Source organism: Bombyx mori, chromosome 23 (genome assembly GCF_030269925.1).
Source record: "Bombyx mori chromosome 23, ASM3026992v2".
In the NCBI taxonomy this organism is placed as follows: Eukaryota; Metazoa; Arthropoda; class Insecta; order Lepidoptera; family Bombycidae; genus Bombyx; species Bombyx mori.
The window spans coordinates 1609899-1625226 of NC_085129.1; the positions used below are offsets into that span (position 1 = coordinate 1609899).

The 15328-nt window shown below is 37.4% G+C and overlaps 3 protein-coding genes across 5 annotated transcripts; 1 reads left to right on the plus strand and 2 right to left on the minus strand.

Annotated features, from left to right (window-relative positions):
* The first annotated feature begins 496 nt into the window (after positions 1-496).
* Positions 497-5856, plus strand: LOC101740451 (tubulin-folding cofactor B). Its single transcript, XM_004925416.5, has 5 exons — positions 497-815; positions 2277-2476; positions 3322-3465; positions 3934-4092; positions 4814-5856. Exons 1-5 carry the CDS (start codon positions 693-695, stop codon positions 4929-4931), a joined length of 744 nt encoding a protein of 247 aa, XP_004925473.1. The 5' UTR covers positions 497-692; the 3' UTR covers positions 4932-5856.
* Positions 5857-6146: 290 nt separating this feature from the next.
* On the minus strand, positions 6147-10429 carry LOC101740677 (pleiotropic regulator 1). Of its 2 annotated transcripts, none has more exons than XM_004925419.5 (8): positions 10085-10429; positions 9670-9797; positions 8959-9192; positions 8453-8539; positions 7845-7930; positions 7289-7483; positions 6674-6994; positions 6147-6364 (listed from the first exon to the last, which is right to left on the minus strand). In XM_004925419.5, exons 1-8 carry the CDS (start codon positions 10198-10200, stop codon positions 6173-6175), a joined length of 1359 nt encoding a protein of 452 aa, XP_004925476.2. In that variant the 5' UTR covers positions 10201-10429; the 3' UTR covers positions 6147-6172. The 2 variants fall into 2 exon arrangements, with proteins under 2 accessions (XP_004925476.2, XP_004925475.2); XM_004925418.5 differs by having other exon boundaries at positions 8959-9195.
* A 302-nt stretch (positions 10430-10731) lies between these two features.
* Positions 10732-14244, minus strand: LOC101740918 (uncharacterized). Of its 2 annotated transcripts, none has more exons than XM_004925420.5 (4): positions 14022-14244; positions 13383-13584; positions 12378-12483; positions 10732-11921 (listed from the first exon to the last, which is right to left on the minus strand). In XM_004925420.5, the coding sequence occupies exons 2-4, from the start codon at positions 13582-13584 to the stop codon at positions 11453-11455; spliced, it is 777 nt and encodes a 258-aa protein (XP_004925477.1). In that variant the 5' UTR covers positions 14022-14244; the 3' UTR covers positions 10732-11452. The 2 variants fall into 2 exon arrangements, with proteins under 2 accessions (XP_004925477.1, XP_012545250.1); XM_012689796.4 differs by having other exon boundaries at positions 12378-12495; positions 14022-14132.
* Positions 14245-15328: the final 1084 nt, after the last annotated feature.

The window sequence follows — 15328 nt, forward strand, 5'->3', positions numbered from 1 at the left end:
TGATGTTTCATAAAGATTTTCAGTATACCAAGAGTCGATACTGGACCTCTTGTTAGATTGGTCAGGGTTACTTATCACTAGACTAACGAGCCGATAAGAGTAAAATCAATCTTTTCTTTTTAAGTATGGCAATTGGGTTCTTGCGATAGATGTCATTGTTGGCTGTGTCGAGTTATTAAAAATCTTCAGTTCAACTTCTTAAAAGTAAAATCTGTTATGAAATACGATATGAAGTTGATTAATTTGAGGCTTTAATCAAATGGGACGAAATGAAATGAAACAAGCTAGTTAAGATGAACTATAGTCTCAGTAAATGGTGGTTTTTTAATGAGAGTTTCTTACTTACCTATACCCTCCATAGGCCACACACATCTACCGTATGAACCGTTTCATAGTAATAAACTTCATTTCATTTCATAATATCATTTTTCATATAAAAAATTTATAGTTAAAATTAAAAAGTAAGTCTTAGATACCAGGTCATAAAATCCGTTAAAAAAATTGGAGCTTTCTGACGGATGACATTGGACGTTAAGTCATTGCAGTCAGCTGTTAATTGTCACTCAGATTTCATTATTTTTCCAATTGTTTTGTAAATGAGTCAAAGAAATACTATTCATTATATTATTATTCTACCGAAATAAAGATTTTCATTATATTTCTTGCTAAGAGCGCTTAAATTATAAATCAAAATGGCTGACGTACTAGTTATAACTCAAGACTATGTTAATGTACACATTACAAAATCGGACAACGAAGATGCGGCGCCGATCGAACGTAGATTTAAAAAGGGAATCAATATTCTTGAATTTAAGGTAAATAATATTCCTTTTCACAATATTTGACTATCATTTATGATATTTAGCTGGCAATTTCCAAATTTAGCTAACTTTACTGGAATTCGAGCGTGAGCGGGCGTATCAGAACTTCGTCGATCTTGCAGCCTATTTGGTGCTAAGGCCTAGGCCGCACTACGGTGAAACCGCAGCGGTTAATCACCGTGTGAGCTTATGAAACACGAAAACGAATACAAGCGGCCGCACTTGCGGTTTTTTCCCGCGACTGATTTTAAAACCGCGAAATGTTACAAAATTGTCGCAAAAAAAAACCGCAAGAAAATTTGTAATCCATAGAACTAGGTATCCGTGCACGCACTATGCGTAACCGCGGGCGGTTTTTTTGAAATGTCAAATACATTTGCGGAACTTTGTTTCCATGAAACTGGCTACTGACATCCGATAGTAATTGAAAAATTTCTCTAGGGGTTTTTAAATTTCGATATTTCTTATGAAAGAAACCTTTCTCAAATCTACGGCTAGAAAGTCGATAGACCCAACATTTTTATTTTTTATTTTTATTGCTTAGATTGGTGGACGAGCTCACAGCCCACCTGGTGTAAGTGGTTACTGGAGCCCATAGACATCTACAACGTAAATGCGCCACCCACCTTGAGATGTAAGTTGTAAGGTCTCAGTATAGTTACAACGGCTACCACACCCTTTAAACCGAAACGCATTACTGCTTCACGGCAGAAATAGGCAGGGCGGTGGTACCTACCCGCGCGGACTCACAAGTGGTCCTACCACCAGTAAAAACAAAAAAAAACATTTGTAAAATTTTCGTTGTCTTTTTATCTATTTCTTAGTACCAGAGCCACACTGCTACTGCTCTTTTGAAATTTATCCATCTTCAAACAGTGAAAATCGCGGGCGAATTCGCGGTTAATAATTGTAGTGTGTGCGTATGAAGCGGTTTCGCGGTTACAGCGGTTAACCGCTCCCGGGAAAAAACCGTAGTGCGGCCTAGGCCTAAGGGGCTTGAGGGGACCACGGTTATGAATCCCACTATCCGCCTTGATACACGATGACAAACTGTAAATTGTGTTAAAAAGGCAGGACAAATGGTGGATGTGAATAAACACAAACCAATACAAAATATATATCTTTCAAATGACAATCAAAATCTACCTCTTTCTATTTAAATCACATTTCTACTGAAAATCATCATGTCTCCCGATCTTATTTACATTATTAAGGAATACTGGAGAGCAGTTATATATCATGACCTGTAAAGAGGACTAATGTAGATATTTATGAGATCCTTTTGAATTTGATGAATGATATAGGTATACTGGGTTGGATCGACGCCAATAATCCTCTGTAATAAATTCTAAATAAAATATTATATGACCAACATATAATTTCATAAAACAATTATCAAAAAACTGAAAACGTTTTTCAAATGTAATTTTACAAAAATCATTACACAACTTTCAGACAAAATTAGAGCTACTCACCGGCGGGTCCCCAACCACAATGAAATTAAAATTATATGACAAGAAAAACAACTTTGTATGTGATATAGAAGATGATGAAAAACTTCTTGGCTCATACCCGATAGATGATGGAATGAGGATACATGTCATTGATAAGTTTTCTCTTGTCAATGATTTTGCTACTTCTGACAGCGCTGAGAGGCAAGTTATTAAAATAAAATTATACATGACACTATAACATACATAGCTTATATTTATAGGACAGCAGAAAAAAGAGCCAAGAGATGGATTCCGCACTAAGAATATGTGCTTAATATGTCTTCACAAATAACTCACACCATAAAAAAAAAACATTTTCTTTTTATATAGTGCATAAATAAAATTAAACCATTTATAATTTTTTATCAGTAAAAATGTTTGCGCATATTATTGTTGTCACTCGTCACTTGAGTCAGTACAGCCGTCCTGCCTATATCTGTCATCGAGCGCTATTAGTTCCAGTGAGGCATCTATTAATTACGTCAGGAATTTTTGAGAAATTTTCAACCCCCCTCCCCCCTTGGTGACATTTCGTAAGATTTTCCTTAACTTGCTCCCCTAATCTCACATGAGATTCTTCAAAATTTGTTTTGGTAGTAAACTTGATGGATTATTGAGAAAAAATAAATACTTGTTGTTACTTATAGAAATCATTTTTTATATAATTTTATACCCTTTTCAGCTAGAAAAAAAACATGTTTGCTAAGACCCTGGCTTCCCCCCTAAGTGAGATTTGACAAGATTTAGCTTGATCCCCCTCCCACTTAGAACACCTCACGTAATAATTAATGGACATCCCCTTATACAATTTCAAAATCACCACATAATGACAGAGAGGACATGAGCTCTTCTGCCAATGGGATAAAAAAATGTCAGTCTCAAAAATTGTAAAAATGTAAATACTAATAATAAATTACTTTTCCTCTTTTTCTAATTAAGTCATTTATATCCCAAAAATATGAGCCATGTTATTTATCTATTATTGTTAAAAACACTTATTATTTCAGATTCCGGTTATCAGAAGAGGACTATGAGAAAAAGGGTGATACTCTCAGATCTTTCCTACAACGCAACAGGCTTGGTAAATATAATGAGGAAGAGATGAAGAAAATGAAGGAACAACAGGAAAAAGAGTTGGAGGAAGAGGCAAAGTAAGGACCTATTTAATGAATCTCAAAAGGTCAATTCTTTTTGTAAATTATCACCATGAACAATGCAATGCTGTTTCATAATAATATGAAGCTTGTTGGAGAGACCACAATTATTAACACCATCGTCAGAAATCGTAGAGGCGAATAGGGTGATAGAGCTAAGAGAAATATTGAGTACACCAATCACGTTTGTTGTCTTAGAACAATTTAGAAATGTTCTCTTGAAGTTGGCAAACGAAAATGAATGACAGTTCTTAGGACGGAGACACCGCTCTTCAAGAAAATTGGTTGGTAAGTGTGATGGCGTCTACGCGCCTCCATCGGTTAGGCTCTGTCGTAGTACGAAGTTAGCCGAGTTCCGACGATGCCGCTATCGTGCTGCCATCTCTTGGAAATCGTGCTGCGTTTTGTTTAGCTACTAAACTAATGACCGTCTCCGACAAGCGTATAATAAAATTATTGTTGAAGGTTAGCGGAAGCTGTGTTGGTGGGGGCCCGCTGCGAGGTCCGCGTGCCGCAGCAGGGGGCGCGGCGAGGTGTGGTCCGGTACAACGGCACGCTCGCCGGCGCCAAGGGACTCTGGATCGGGGTGCAGTACGACGAGCCGCTCGGCAAGAACGATGGATCGTGAGCTCACTCATTTCTTAATCTTTTAAAAATTTTTTTAGAGATTTTATGACCTGGTAACTAAGGCCTTTAAGTCACGTCTTATTTTTACTTATATTTATCGTTTTATCAAAAATGATAATATAAGGATAATATGGAGTGAAATTAAATTAAATGAAGATGATTAATTTGAGACATTAATCAACTCGGATGAAATTAAATGAAACGAGATGAGATGATATGGGATGAAATATAATCTTAGTAAAATGGTGGTCATTTCCTGAGATTTTTTCAGTGGACTTTTTGGAGGATCCCGAGAAGTTACGTCGAGAGGCTTTGTTTCATTTGTGCACTTTCACAGATATTAAACAGTTAATAAACCACCGTTATTACACATTTAAACCTGAAGAAACACTAAATAGACAAAATAAAACAAATCACACAACTACACTACTCGCGTTCCCGCCAAAAAGTCATTTCTTAATCTATTTATCAATTTCACTAATACCCTCGAAATTTAAAAATAATCACTGTAATTATAGAATTTTGATTTATTTTGTATATCGAATGGGATATTTCGTTTTCGAAAAACAAAATCTATGACGTTTGACAAAAAGACCAGTTTTTTTGCTTAGATGGGTAAAGGAAGGTCGTCGTTACTACCCAATGGACAAAGCTTAAAATTAATTAATTTTCTTCGATTGTATATAATTAAAATTAAACACAATGATGTAATTTCCAGAGTGAATGGCAAGCGTTACTTCACATGCCCTCCTAAATATGGAGGATTTGTTCGTCCAGCTCATGTCATCGTCGGCGACTTCCCCAAAGAAAGCTTGGATCTCGACGACGAGATATGATCACGCTGATATCCCTCTCGAACATGCACGCAATACTAATTTAGGGTACTGCCTTTTGAATATTATTTTTTAGTATTAGATTTCTATTTTTGTGAACCATTTTGATGTGCTCCAATATTGTGTTAATTAAGGCGTTTAAAATTTTATTCAAATAATTTTGTGTTATGTTACATAATTTTTTTTTGTAACAACCATAATTGTTTTTGACTGAATTAATATCTTCTTTTAGAAACACGATAGGTGATTACCCTTTCTGAGCTAGTATCAGCATTTTCTATTCTTTAGTAAGCATCTCAATTATTTAAGAGAACTTCTTTAAAATTTCTATAAATCTCCAATATACCTATACATCTTTTTCTACATGATTGGGAGTAAATAAAACTTCATCCAACAATTTGATTAAGGCTTTTGAAGAATAAAAACATGTAATTAGAAAAAGTATAAAGTCTATGTAATCTTTAATTAAATTTTTTTGTAATTATTTTTATGCAATCAAAGCTTGCTGGCAGGCACTATCATGTTAAAGCCTTATTAACCTAGATTATATCTATCAAGGAACAGAAGGCATGTTATAGAATAAAATTACTTGGTGAATTAAAGGACATTATATCTTGCAAGTGTTGAGTTGTAAAAAAAATATTCTTTAATTCTGCTTTGAAATTTGTAAATATGTGTTTAAAAACATTAAAAATGTGTGGATTTCATGATTTTTAAATCAATCAAATGTTGTCAATCATTATCTATTGGTTTAATCTTGAATTCGGCCTAAGATATTTTTTAATCACGACTGTATTTTAACATTCCATCAGTCTAAAATTTTTGATACTCATCTCAGGCAGAGAACTACAGATCTATGTACTGCTTGTTTTAGTTTACGAGAATTAAAATTGTAATATTTTTCACTAATAAAGTTTTACAATAAATATTTTTTTTTGTATGAATTTTGAAGATGAACCTATAGAAAATAAACTTGTACTGTATGACCCATCGAGACAGCATGATGTGGATTTTTTCCGTTCCTAAGCTGATAGATAGCCTTAAGAGGCTATGTCAGCGTCGCCTTAACTAGTAGGTGAGCTCACGGGGCTCAAACCTGATGACGTTGCTAGCACGAACCCTAGCAAGAGCCGTGCTTCGCAGAATCTACCACCGGATCGGAAACGCGACCCACTGAGAAGATTCGGCGTGAAACTCAGTGGGCTGTCCAAATAACAATTGCGTATAAAAATATTTTATTGTTCCTAAAACTTTCGCCTCTTCAATATTTCCGGTCGCCAGTTGACCGGGTGAGTCTCCTCCGAGGCCGCCTCGTCCTCCTTGTAGATCTTGATGGTCTTGTCGGCCTCGGCGGTGATGAGGCGGGAGCCGGACTGGTCGAAGCTCATGGCGAAGATGCCGGCCTCCGAGTCCATGGAGCCGGGCTGCACCGCCGTCTGGAACGCGACACATTCGTTGTTATTGAAATTTCATATAAAAGAACGTAGGCATTTTTTCAAGAAATGATGGTCCTATTTTCGGAACGAAGCTCCTTACGGTAGGTTAGGGGGGAGACAGTGATTTTGTTGCGCGACTGAACTCATAAACAATATATTATAACGGAAGCGCTATAGTTGTATACACAAGCGAATAGTGTATAATACCTTTCTCTTTCCACCCTCTTTCTTTCTTTCTTAGTCAGGTAGGTATCCTCTTTCGCCTTCAGAAACTTTACAGACTGCTCGTGTAAGGGTGGTGCGACTGACCTGCAACCTCTGGAAGTTGTAGCCGGTCCTCCAGTCCCAGCAGTACATGGTGCCGTTGTCGCCGCCGCTCACCAGCACGCCCTCGGGGTTTACGGCCAGACAGTTCACTATTGCGTTGTGACCAGACAGGTTTTGTATAAATTTTCCTTCGGGACATTTCCACTGTTTGATGTTATCGGGCGAGGCCGACGCGAACGTGTACATTGTCGGGTGTATCACGATCGCGCGAACGGACTTCTTGTGGTTGGTCAGCGTGCACACGGACTTGCCGGCCGCCAGGTCCCAGAGACGGATGGTCGAGTCGTGCGAGCCGGTTATTATCTGGAATATAATCATTGTACATTACTGGTAGTTGTTACTGGTGGTAGGACCTCATGTGAGTCCGCATGGGTAGGTACCACCACGTTGGGGCAGCCGTTGTACCTATACTGAGACCTTAGAATTTATATCTCAAGGTGGGTGGCGCACTTGCGTTGTAAATGTCTATGGGCTCCAGTAACCACTTAGCACCAGGTGGGCTGTGAGCTCGTCCACACATCGTGTCAGTGGGCTTGGCGTGGCGTGGCGGGACGGGGCGGGGCGGGGCGGGGCGTGGTGTGGCGGGGCGGGTCGCACCTGCGGCTCGGCGGCCTGGCAGGCGAGCGAGGCGACGGTGTCGGTGTGCGCGGCGAGCGTGTGCACGTTGGCCTTGCTGCGCACGTCCCACACGCGCGCGGTGCCGTCGCGGCCGGCCGACACCAGCACGTCGAGGCGCGGGTGCAGCGCCAGACACACCACGGCCGACAGGTGACCGTGGTACTGCCGGATCACCTGCACACACAACGAACCGATCCTAAATACAAAAATTCATCTGCTTTATATACATATAATTATATGGAGTATTTCAGAATGAATAAACAATAATGAATTAGTTGTGGTTTCTGTGATATAGTAAGAAAGCAACATATAAAGCCCTTAACCTCAATTAAAGAGTAAACAGTACATATTATTAATAATAAACTATACAAAACTGAACTCTCTTTTTCACTTCACTCCATGACACTGAATAACACTGAAGAAAAATCCTTTTTAAAATCTAAATAGTTTTAAATAATAAAAGTTTTCTTTACATATATTTAAAGACATATCATTTAACCTATATTTTTTTGTTATTTATAGGTCAATAACTCACTTTGTTATATTCTAAGTCCCAGCACTTCACCTGTCTGTCCTCACCGCAGCTGAATAAATATGGATGTCTTGGTGACACTACCACTCCTGAAATAGAATATATTCATATTACACATACTGGTACTTGATGGATTCTTAGATCATGATTTTCACAATTAACATAGACTCAACCTACGGTCTCTGTGCGTACAACATGATGAAATATCCAGAACTGTGTTAATGTGAAAATTATGATCAGAACTTGTTATGTAATTCTGTAATATACATAGCAGCAAAAGTTTGAAAAAATTAAAAATGTCTACTATTACTAAAATAAAAAATTACTAAATTAATTAAGGAACCGAAGATTGGGTTTAGTGGCGAGCTTTGGGGAGGCTTATGTCCAGCAGCAGACTGCCGCAGGCTGATGATGCTAAAAAAATTACTAATTTAGTAGGCAGCGGCTTGGCTAAGCCCATGGCATTACTGAAGTTCCTGGGCGACGGTAACCACTCACCATCAGGTGGGCAGTGTGCTTGTCTGGGCAATAAAAGAAAAATGCGTTCATTATTCAAAATCTGAAAACCAAGCATTGATTTTTGCATGAATACAAAAAGTGTGCGCACCTACCTCTTACTGTACTCACATGTCCAGTGAGAGATACTTTTAGTTTCCCACTTGCTAAATCCCATACTTTTATCACTCTGTCAGCGGCACCTGAAATATCAAAACCATCATGCAGATTAATTCCTTAGGATTGGTTTTATTGTAATGGTTGTGCTAAAAGTTCATTATAACAGAAAAATGAAGTAACTTTAATCATAAATCAAGTTTATTTTTTCAACCGTTCATAGGACAACAGCTTGTCTACACAAATACAATATATTGATTATCTAACTGTCAAAGTTTATGTTTTGTGTTGTATTGATAAAAAAGTCTTATAAATAAGTATATTTAATATGTAAAAATCAAACTTTATATTAATAAAATTTTTAAGATTGACAAATTTGTAATTATAATTCTTACCACATATCCTTCTTCTAATTTATACTAAAAGGATTAAATATATTAGTTAAATGTTGGCATATTAGATGCCATTAGTTTGCTCTGTATGTGGTTTCTATAATTTTACTTACCGGTAGCAAACCACTCATTTCCAGGTTCTACAGCAACACATCGAACCCAACCCAGATGACCTGATATAACACGCATTAATTTCCAGGGTGGGTGCCATTTTGGTTTGGGCATAGACGGCGGTTTCCGTGGTACAGTTAAAGCCCCCGAGGGGGGAGCTGGTGACGGTGAAGGTGTTGGTCCAGAGTATGGGACAACAGCCCCTTCCGACGGCAAAGGTGCAGTTTCCACTGTTTCTGCTAAAGAAAACATTCGATTTATTTCATTGCAATATCAAGGAGTATTGGACCGATTTTTTATTGAATGTAATGAGCATAGAACTCATGAGGTCCACAGCTAAATTCTTGCTGTTTTTTTATCATAACGAAAATGCAACTTTGTTGTAAAAAAAATTCCATAAAAATGAATAATTTTTTTTTTGTTTCTGTATTTGATCCATATTTCTGGAATGTTCTCGATTTTTGTAGAGATATCGTATTGACTATAAAAGCGTTGCAGAGATGACATGAAAGCAGTTATTAAAAGGATCTACTCAAAGCGAAACAGCAAACGGATCACCTGAAGCGAAGCGGAAGAAGTGAATTACGAATTGTAAAGTGTTTGGTAAGTGTTCTTAGTTTTAAATAGAGTTTTAATATGTACTTCAGTGGAAGTTTTATTTATCCTGAGCCTAAGCGCTTAACCGTATATAGGAGTTTGTTAATTGTTTTTACCTGTGGTCAGTGGAGTTTCAGGTCTACAGGTGACAGACTCTTGTTGTTTCAGGGCCTGAGCCTTCCGCACTGCACCCATGACTTGTCCGTAACTATCTCTTGCTTTAACCAATTTCAGTACTTTCTCTCTGTTAATGTAAAATTATAAATAATAATTATCTACTCTAGTGTTTTATGTAGTTATACATAACGTGACATTTTCCTCTAATTTATTTACCTTGACAACATTGTCTGCTCCCATAAAGGTTTTCTCCAGTACAGTAGAAAGTTTTAAAGGTTTAGCAGAAATTTTTTGATACGGAACAACAAATCGCTTAGTTTGTCTATTGTACCGATCTTTGAAATAGCTCATCGATTATTTCCATTAGGACTTGTATTAAACTAACCTCAAATAATATTATTCTGTTTTACTTACGCTTTATCGTCGATTGGCGGCAACATTCCTTGATTAGCTAGGAACATATCGTGCGATCTTTTCAACGATCGAAACACTAAAGTGTGTACAGAATGTTTAATCACGTCCTCAGACATTATGAAGTTATTAATTAATGTCTAAAATTACTTAAAGAATACGAAATACTATTAACTTGTAATATTAAATCAGCATTTAAATTCAATTTTATTTTTAATTAATGCATATTCCTTATGATTCTTACGAAAAGCTTTTTGGTTTTAACGGTGTCGAGACCAAGAAATACCCGACAACAAACAGCAACAACTTTCCTACAAAATAAATCCTACGTCAAACAAACGTCAAATGGACGGTATGAGCAGCGTCACTGTCAAGTGTCACTGTACAGATAATAAAAAATTTGGGCAAATGAATGCAAATCTCGATTAGCCTGCAACAAACATAATTATTATGATTTTTTGAAATTACCATTTTAATTGTTTTAAAACAAACATTTTAAATTCCTCTTATTGAGCTGAAATACTAAAGGGTATTTGAAGAAAAAATTTATTGTTTGTTGTTTATGCTTGTTGTGACGGATAGAAAGTACGGATTTGGCTCAGAATTTTATCAATAATTTAATTAGAGTTTGCTCCTAGAAATGAAAAAAACACTGTTTACACAACGTCGATTTTATTCATAAGTACAAAATTCGAGCATAAAAATTCATTGCGAAGAAAATTGTGGAATTGATTTTCAATAAAATACACAGTGGACTATATCTATATTTACCTCTAAATTCACAAGTAGGTACGAACATGACTAGAAATTGTGCTTACAGACTAGAAACTAGACTAGATACAGCTGCTCACTAGTTTTCGAATATTTATTGATTTAATGATAGCTATTTGTTATGTTAAATTACATACAATAAACATCCTCCAAAGTATTATTTACATTGTACAGTGTGCCTGGTGCGAGTTGTTTTAACTTCTCGATCGTGTAAAAGTTACTCAAAATTGTATGGAGCTGGGGCAGTTACTCTGCGTTTGCCGCTAAAGGCGCTGTTCCAACTCCATACAAATGGTACTAAGCACATTGTACTGTTCAACACACAGACTTGGAATACTTAATAAGTGCATACACAATATTTACATAAACACACAATTACCGTAAAAGAGCATTTTAGTATTTATGAACGAATGTTAATCACTGAACTACCAGAAATTTCGACGACGATTTTTCAAAACTAAAAAAGCATTACACTCAGTGAAACAAGAGTCAATAGTACGGTTGTTAAACGAGACGGTCAACGTTCGAATTTTCAATCGACTGCCAATCGTAATCGATTTCAGTTGTATCGGCGACGGAGAATACCGCGCCACTCTCGGTTCAGATGGCCGATTTCTCTGGATTATTAGCGTCGCTAACGCGGCGGGAGTGGGGCGCGCGGCGCAGCGTCCTCGGCTGAAGGTTCAGAGGAGGCAAGTTGGGGCGTTCGATCCTGGTTGGCGATGACACGAGCGGTCTCGTTCTGCGCAGCGTCTCGATACCGTTACGGAAGTAGTCCTCAGCTCTATCGCTGTAATTTTCTATCAGGGGCGCCGGGTCTTCGTATTCAACATTGAAGTGACGGGTGATGGCCAAGTCTTCGGGTGGGCCGAGTTTGTAGAGAGGGGGTTCGACGCACTCGTAGTGGTGGTCCTCCGTATCGTCGTGCGGGTAAGTGTCGGCGACAAAGTGTCTCGTGCCTCTCGGCGTGAGGGCCGCCCACAGCACTCGTGAATCCAGAGCCGGGCCACCGTATAATGCGTTGGAGCCACTGGCTTTCGCTGTACCGCTTTTGCAGCCACCACGAGCCCTGAAAACCGAATTAGATTAAGTAATTAGATACCTACTCGTGGCTTCCATAAATGGTACCGTTATATGGCGTAAAAAACAACGTCATTTAGGAACTAGTGGTCCCTTCCATTGCGGCTCACACAGCTTATTTCACCACGAGTATACGAAATTTGCAGGAAAAATTACTATTTACTGCGCAAGGACGAAAGGGTATTAGTAGTAAGTAACTAGAAGAGGCTGTAATCGCGTTTAGTTCATGCAGATTGAAGAGCCAGTGATTCATGGGCATTATTCGTCAATGCTATTAACAGTGTTAAGTGACAGCTACTAAGTGACAATTTCAGATATTGCTGTGATTCGCGCGCTCTAACCTTGCTGATATCTACGACCGACGTTGATAATTCCCAAATAGAAACGTAACTGGAAAAATCATTTCAGTGAAATGGTTTTTCCGGTTTATTTTAAATCTACTTACTCTCTACATTTGAGCAGGAAGAGTGCCAGTAAAGCAGCAATGCACAGTACCGCGATGCAGCACGTGATCAAAACCAGGAACCATGTGTCGTCCCCGCTGGCGGGTTCTGAAATTGTACCTTGAAATTCTTTTTCGTCTCTGTCTCATACGCCGCTGATAGAAGCAGTAATCTTAGTTATTTTTCTACATAACCAGCTAGCTCCTACCGCAGATAGACTAATAATATCTGAATTAAACCAACCATGAATTTCCCGGTTTGAAGTGTTGGGCATTAATGGTATTAATACAATGGAGCATTCAATCTTACTTTACTAAATTAGTAATAGCATCTACGTTGTGATTTAAAAATATAAGACCTCAATACTCTCCAAAAAATCGTCTAAAAACAATCTGTCTCGATGCCTCTGCCTCTACCTATTTGCCTTTTGCAAATAAAAAAACGTGGAAGGCAAAGTATTAATATCAACAGACAGAATAATATTATTAATATTAGGTCAATCTTTAAAATGATGACGTCACAGCCATTCCGAATATGAGGCTTATCATTTAAGTATACATATGAATCAGTTATAAAAATGCTGAATTAAAAATAATATAATCACAGTGGTAATAAAATTAAGGTTTTTTAGTATTAGATATATGTGTACGCATTCTTAGAGCGACTTATTTAGCGTACCAAAACATAGAAAGTACACTAAATGTTCAACACGTGCCGGTATCAACAGAGCAACACGAACGTTTGAAAGTTATCAAACGTCAGGAGAAGATCAGAATCTGGTGAAAAATGTTTTGATTGCCGGCGATGCCTTGAATGCGCCAACCGACGTGAGATATGTCTCAGCTATGTTCTTTTTTGGGCTATGACTTCAATTTTAATACCCGATATAATTTTTTTACACGAGGGATTTATTGTGTGAGCTAAAATTCGAAGATTGATCAAAAACCCTAACTATATTTATTTGTAACTTCCGGTCTCAGCAGATAATTAATTTAATTTCGTCTTACCATGTCTGGGCAGTTCATGGTACTCAACTCCTGGAAACATGGAGTGGTCGTCGTTATTCGATTGTGGAGGACATTTGGATGCTCTGCACGGTGGGGTGAGGTTGGCAGCACTGGCTAAGAATGCTGGCAATGGAGGAGGTGGCATGTGCAATATGGAATCTGGTGGTGGACCCAGAGACAGGCACTCTGTACCGCACGCCATCTTGAAATAATACACAATTACAATATATTAGTCATTTATTTCGTTACGATTTTTGAAAAAACAAAAAATTAAAAAAAAAATTGGTGCTAAAAAAGTCCAAAACCATAAGTTGTCGTTGATATCATGTCAAAATCTGTAATCTTTAAAGATAAAAAGTCCTAATAAAATGTAGCAATAATTTAATCAACTTAAAGATATCGAGGTCGCATATCGAATTATGAAGTTGTGATATTCTAATATCATGACGGATGTAAAATAAAATGTACTTTTTATTTTATGATTCCTTTGCTTATTCGATATGACCTATCTGTTATAATGTTATATTGAAAAAAAAGAAAATAAACTATTATCATTCAAAACCAATAAGGCCAACTTATTCCATTCGAACTACAAAATATCTATTTCAAAATATAAAAACGGATTAAACATAAACTCACTTGTATTTCTAATTTAAACGATTTTTTTTACACAAAATGGATGCACTTTACTCTTAACTCTCATCCACTTGTCCGCGATTTGATACTGGGATGCGAAACGCAAGCGCGAAACTCACACCACCAAAGTAACAAACCACATGGAAATTACCATTACTTTAGTAGTTTCTAATACATTAACGTTTTTGAATCGCTTGAGGAATGAGGGTTCACAAGTAAGCCAGCAACGGTTTCTGAACAATATGGAGTATGTAGATGTTAAATTTTTCTAGTAGAGTCAGCAGTATTGATTCGCGCAAGCGCGCTTGTTCGTGACCCTTAGGCCAAGGGGTATGTTACAAGAGGGCTGATTTTATCTCGATCTGTCGTGTTGTGTTTCGGGTAAGATAGAAAGAGACAGATACTTTTCAATTAAGTTTTTGAAATGCATATTTGAGAAGTTGCATTGTTAATAATTAGATCCAATGAAGTTGCTAAAAGATTTTCTCGTAAATATTTGTGTTTTAATCGTAATTAAATCGTTGTGGCTCAACGTTAATAATAGTGCATTTAATAACGAAGAATTCGGTTTTTTGCACATCCTAATTTATTTCCTAAAAGTCAAAAACAATAATACGAAGAATATAACATCAAAGTCTCGTGATACGATGGTCACTTTTACAAATCCAGGGCCACAGAAATCTAAATAATTTAAGATATTTTTAGATTTATCTGTGTACTGTAGAGTATATAACAACAGAAATAGGCAAATCGGTTAGCAGATATCAATCAAGTCGAGGGTAGTCAAATATCTCAGCTATCTTTTATAAAGCTTGCTTAGCATTCGTTTCAATATGGAACTCCTTTGCGTAATATAAGGCTGATATGCATGATTATAATATATTTTAGGTTTTGGCATTTTTTCTATACCTTAAATAGATAGACAAGCTCACGTCCCACTTGATTTTCGGGGGCTATTGCAGCCCATAGACATCAGCAACGCAAATTCCGCTACCCACCTTGAGATATGCGTTCTAAGTATCAGTTCTATAATGAGACAGAATTAGGCATTACTTAGGCATGAATTACTAATAATTAGGTGTTCACACGACGCCCTACCAACAGTGATTAACGCAAATTATATTTTACGCGAGTTGTGTCCGTTCGGTCGAGTAATGCATGACATTCGACACTGTGGTAATTGTGTAGCCTATTCTAGTAATCCCGAGGGGTTATTCTAGATTTGCCGAATTAATAGGTGAGCTCACGGGGCTCAAGCCTGATGACGTTGCTAACACGAACCCTAGCAAGAGCAGTGCTTCGCAGAAACT